Source organism: Otolemur garnettii, unplaced genomic scaffold (assembly GCF_000181295.1).
Source record: "Otolemur garnettii isolate 467f Iridium unplaced genomic scaffold, OtoGar3 scaffold00110, whole genome shotgun sequence".
NCBI classification, from domain to species: domain Eukaryota; kingdom Metazoa; phylum Chordata; class Mammalia; order Primates; family Galagidae; genus Otolemur; species Otolemur garnettii.
Window position 1 is genome coordinate 35254 of NW_003852505.1, and position 4771 is coordinate 40024.

At 30.7% G+C, this 4771-nt stretch overlaps 1 protein-coding gene across 1 annotated transcript in view; it reads left to right on the forward strand.

Annotated features, from left to right (window-relative positions):
• SLC6A14 (solute carrier family 6 member 14) overlaps nucleotides 1-4771 on the forward strand; it is a 21891-nt gene that overhangs the window by 1910 nt on the left and 15210 nt on the right. The window contains exons 3-4 of the mRNA XM_003796984.2: nucleotides 2600-2731; nucleotides 4033-4194. Coding sequence (XP_003797032.1) covers nucleotides 2600-2731; nucleotides 4033-4194 — 294 coding nt within the window. The remainder of the gene's footprint in view (nucleotides 1-2599; nucleotides 2732-4032; nucleotides 4195-4771) is intronic.

Here is a 4771-nt window from a genome sequence, read left to right on the forward strand (position 1 = left end):
AAAAAAAAAAAAAAAAAAAAAAAAGAAAGAAAGAAAGAAAAGAAAAGAAAAGAAAAAAGCAGGGGAATCTAGTTCTTTTATGAAGCTCAAACAAATTGTTTGCTTAACTATAATAAGGCATTACATTTTGGTGACTTAAGTATGGAAAGAGATGATTTAAAGTGAAGGTTTAATATTTTAAGCCACAATATGTGATTATATGTATTCCAAATTTGATTGACCATGTAGAAGATCCTCCTAAAAAGCAATAGTTTAGTTCAAGGCTAGGTGTTTTATTCCCATAAAGTAGTGCTGTTTATACCTTGTAGATCATTGAGGTAGACTCAATTAGAAGGAGGAAAAAATAACTCTGAGGTGACACACAAAGGGACACAGAATGAATTACATAATTCTCTAGCAATGTCAAAACAACTTTTCACTTACACCATATTTTATTTACTTGTAATTACATGTTCTATTAGAAGCATAGAGGTGACAAGCCTGTATATTTCATAACTAGGTACCAGTGAAACTGTGCTACTATAATTATTTCTCTTGGTAGAATAGGATGTTGTGTGGTGATATTTTAATCTTATGTTTCTAATTAATTGGTTGCATTAAACATTCACAGTGGCCTTCAGAGACTTAAGAAAGGAGCTATGTTTATTAAACATTTTAAGTGTTTAAAGCATAAATTCCATACCTAAAACCCAAGTTATTAAGTCATGAATTTTGTATAAGTGTCAACTGGAAAATGTATCAGAGATCATATTCTTTGTGGTGTCTATCTCCTAAGATCCAGGGTGGTAAAGGAAAGCATTCAGGTTCTTTTCAAGCCTCTTGTACTCATGCCTATAATAAAAAACTTCCTTGTATAGAATTCCTGAATTTATGTATGACTTGTGTACAATTGCCATACATTTCTAGGAATTATATTAAACTAATTTTAATAGAGGACTATAAAATACAGTTAAAATTAATTTATTTATTGTATGCTATTGTCTTTTTCAATAACTTTTTCTAAAAGCTAATATGTTCTATTGGCTCTCAGTTTTTAGAGATCACATCAATTGGGTAACGGATGATCTAGGTGTTCTCAGTTGCTTCTTTTGTCCCAGGCTAGAAGAAGAACATGAAATTCAAATTTGTCAAATGTTTGTAGATCAGTTTTAAAAATATAGTCATATTTGAAAAACTATTGCTAAAATCTGGAAACACTTGTATTTGTTGATTCCTTTTAATTGCTTATGAAAGAGAAGTGTGATATATTTTAATGTCTAACAGTATTAACAATTTGAGGCCACTATACGAACAATTTTTCAATCATTGTTAATAATGAAATAGTATAATGGATGAAACCCTGAAGAAAATAATCTTTTTCTTCTGAAAATACCTGTCCATATGTGATTGGTGAAATATTATTATTATAGCTAAGCAAGAATATTTTGCATTATTTTTCTTCGTATGTATCACTGGTAGAACTTAAACTTCTATTGGTCATAGTAATGATGGTATATGTATTGCAACATTTATACTAACATATTTGTCCTTATAGTCCAGTGACTTCCAGGAATAACATCAAAGTAAAGTCACTGAAGTATGGCACATAATAAGTACTTAATTGTCTCATTTATAGTAGAATATATTTTGTAGGTTTGGAAAGATATAATTCCTATGTATGATGTTGTAGTATTGTAATGTAAAAAATACATGAGGAAAAACCGTAGCATGGGTAAATGAAATATACATAATCTAAAATCCCATTTTTAAACTTTGCCAAGACTTTTAGAATATTTAATAAGTTTAATATTCTGTCCATGCTTCAATCTATAATTTGATAAAGGTTCTAATGAATAATATTGTGCCTCAAAGGTGGGAAAAAATGAAAAAGTTTATAAATGGGAGGTCTGAATAACATGAGCAAACTATTATATATGAATTTAAAAGTTAACTATGAGTATGTCTCAAAAATTCAGAGTTTCCTAACAAAACCAATAACTTATTAATATTGGGTAAAGAGCCTTGTAATACTTTGAGAATAATAAGGTTTACAATAATTTGTAATCTGAAACACATTTAGCCTTGGCACCCTAAGTCTTAAAAATATGCTATGTATTTTTAAAGAAGAAAGGTGGAAAACTAACATTGATCATGGGCTATGTGCCTGCCATTTTGCCAAGTGTTTTTACATAAGACCTGTATTTGAACCCTTACCACAAACTGAGTTAGTATTTTTCTTTCCTTTTATGGGGAGCCCCAGGTTCAGAGGGTAGGTAAATTGCCCTAGGCCGCATAACTGGTAAATGACGGAGCAGGGATTTTAACCTAGTTCATCTGGCTCCAAAGCCGGTTATCATTTAGTTCTTCTGGCTTACTTTGTATAAGTTATTGTTTTTAATAATCAGAACAACTTCATTAGGTAATACTAGCAACCCAATTTCATAGATAAGAATTCCAAGGTTCAAAGAATAAACTACTTTATCAGAGAAAGTAATTTTAGGTCCAAACCTTGTATCTGATTTGACGATTTCAGGACGCTATTAAATGTTACGCTGGCTGTCAAAGTGTCTTCAGGGTTTTGAGACACAATAGTGATTTGAGTCTTTTTTGTCTTTTCTAGGGGCCTTCTTGATACCTTATGCAATTATGCTAGCATTGGCTGGTTTACCTTTGTTCTTCTTAGAGTGTTCACTGGGACAATTTGCTAGCCTAGGTCCAGTTTCAGTTTGGAGAATTCTTCCATTGTTTCAAGGTTGGTATAAAAGTGTTTTCTTCATCACGTTTATTGGCCTACTTGTACATATAGTTATCTTCGCTATGTGGAAGAAAAATGGGCTTAAAATACTGACATACTAAGGCAAAGAAGCAAGCACTGTTTATTTTTTTTGTATAGTCTGAGATATAGAATTTCAAAGTCAACTGTTAATTTTTATTTCTGTTTATACTGGGCTGCAGTTGTAGGAAGGATGGAAATGACAGTAAAGACAGTTCTAAGGGTGTCACTATTTTCCTATTTTTACTTTTTGAATTCTTTTGGCACATAGTGCAATTGTGCATTAATTTCAAGGGTTTGCCTTTTTTTCTACTTCACATCCAGTCTTTGAATTATGGCCTTTGCATATCTTTTACAATGCCTCATTTAGAAAAGTTGAAGGGCAGGTCACTATTTTTTCTTAGATTCTCCTAATAAGATAGGATACTGCTAAAGCTCTAAAATGCCTTGATTGTTCTTAAGCATCAAATTGTCTTTTTTTCTTGAAGATTAGATATAATTTTGGTAAGTGTTAACTGCTGAAAACTATTTGTAAAAGCTTCATTGCATAATCAAAATAAAATTCATAAAGAGACAAATAGAATGCTTGTTCTGGAAGATTGGAGAAGTTACCACAAAAGCTAGTCTTAAGCATAACACTTATATGCAGCATGCTAAACTGCATTTTGAAAATACCAAGTTAAACTTGGGAAGTTTAAATTAGGATTGTTACTGAATTATTGGGTTTTTTTTTTGCACATACTTTAGAAATATTTCACATTCTTCTTTTGGATCATTGTTTTAGAGGCTTTCATTTTCTAATTCTCAAAATGTTGATTTATAGATTAAGATGTAACTGTTGATCGGTGAGTCAATAGTATTTGAGTTTTGAATTGTTTTTTTGTTTGTTTGTTTAAATAATATCTACTCTGCCTACTTTGACAAGAATTTGCAGATTTAATAAGAAAGAGGAATGAATGTGGGTTTTTCTGTATATGAATTTGATGGGATTAATGCAAGTTTGGCCCTTGCCTTTAATACCTTTTTCTAACTGGTAGAAAAGCTACCTTAGAAAACCAATCATCAAAATAGTTTTTTTAAAAAACAGTTTTATATTTGGAAGAAATCTGCCTAGATAGTATCAACCCTCACTTTTCCAGGGAAAAAAGGGAAAAATAGTTATTTGAAAATCTTTTCATTTTAAAATAGTTTTTTTAGAAATTGAGGTACAGGCTTTATATGAATCGGCAAAAGATATGTCAATTAAGTTTATTTTTCATTTTAATTGTTCTCTTTTCTAGGTGTGGGAATTACAATGGTCCTGATATCCATTTTTGTGACCATCTATTATAATGTCATAATTGCCTATAGTCTTTACTACATGTTTGCTTCTTTTCAAAGTGAATTACCATGGAAAAATTGCTCTTCTTGGTCAGATAAAAACTGTAGCAGATCACCTATAGGTAAAAATCATTGATTTAATTTTAATATTGTCAATGCCACATCATACTTTTATGTTTTCTGAGTAAGCATAAAGGATTAAATCATTTTCTAATAAATTTAGATATAATTTTAAGTGATGCATAGGTCATTGATAAAAGCATAATATAGCATGTATAGTCTGAAAATTGATTAATACGGAGGGTTAATCTCTGAGAGGTGGAAGGGAGGATAAATCATGCCTAAGAGTATTTCTTGTAGGCCTAAGTCCTAGGCAGGAATCAAAGAAGAAAATGGAAAAGTAATAAATAGAGAAAAGTGCTAACCATGATAGTAGTGTGTGTGTCAGGAGACAGTGGATGTTGTCTATAGCATATGTTGCTAATCTTTGGGATAATATAACATCAATATTGTAGACTATTACCACTGTGATTACCTATGCACATCAGAGGATAAAATTATAAATATTTAATCCTTCTGAGAAATTTAAAGGTATTACTTTGTATGTGTGGGTTAGATAAATCCACATACTAGAAGTTCCTTAGAGCATTAATTTCTAAACGAAATAATAGTTACTTCATAGCTGTTATTTTTTTTTTT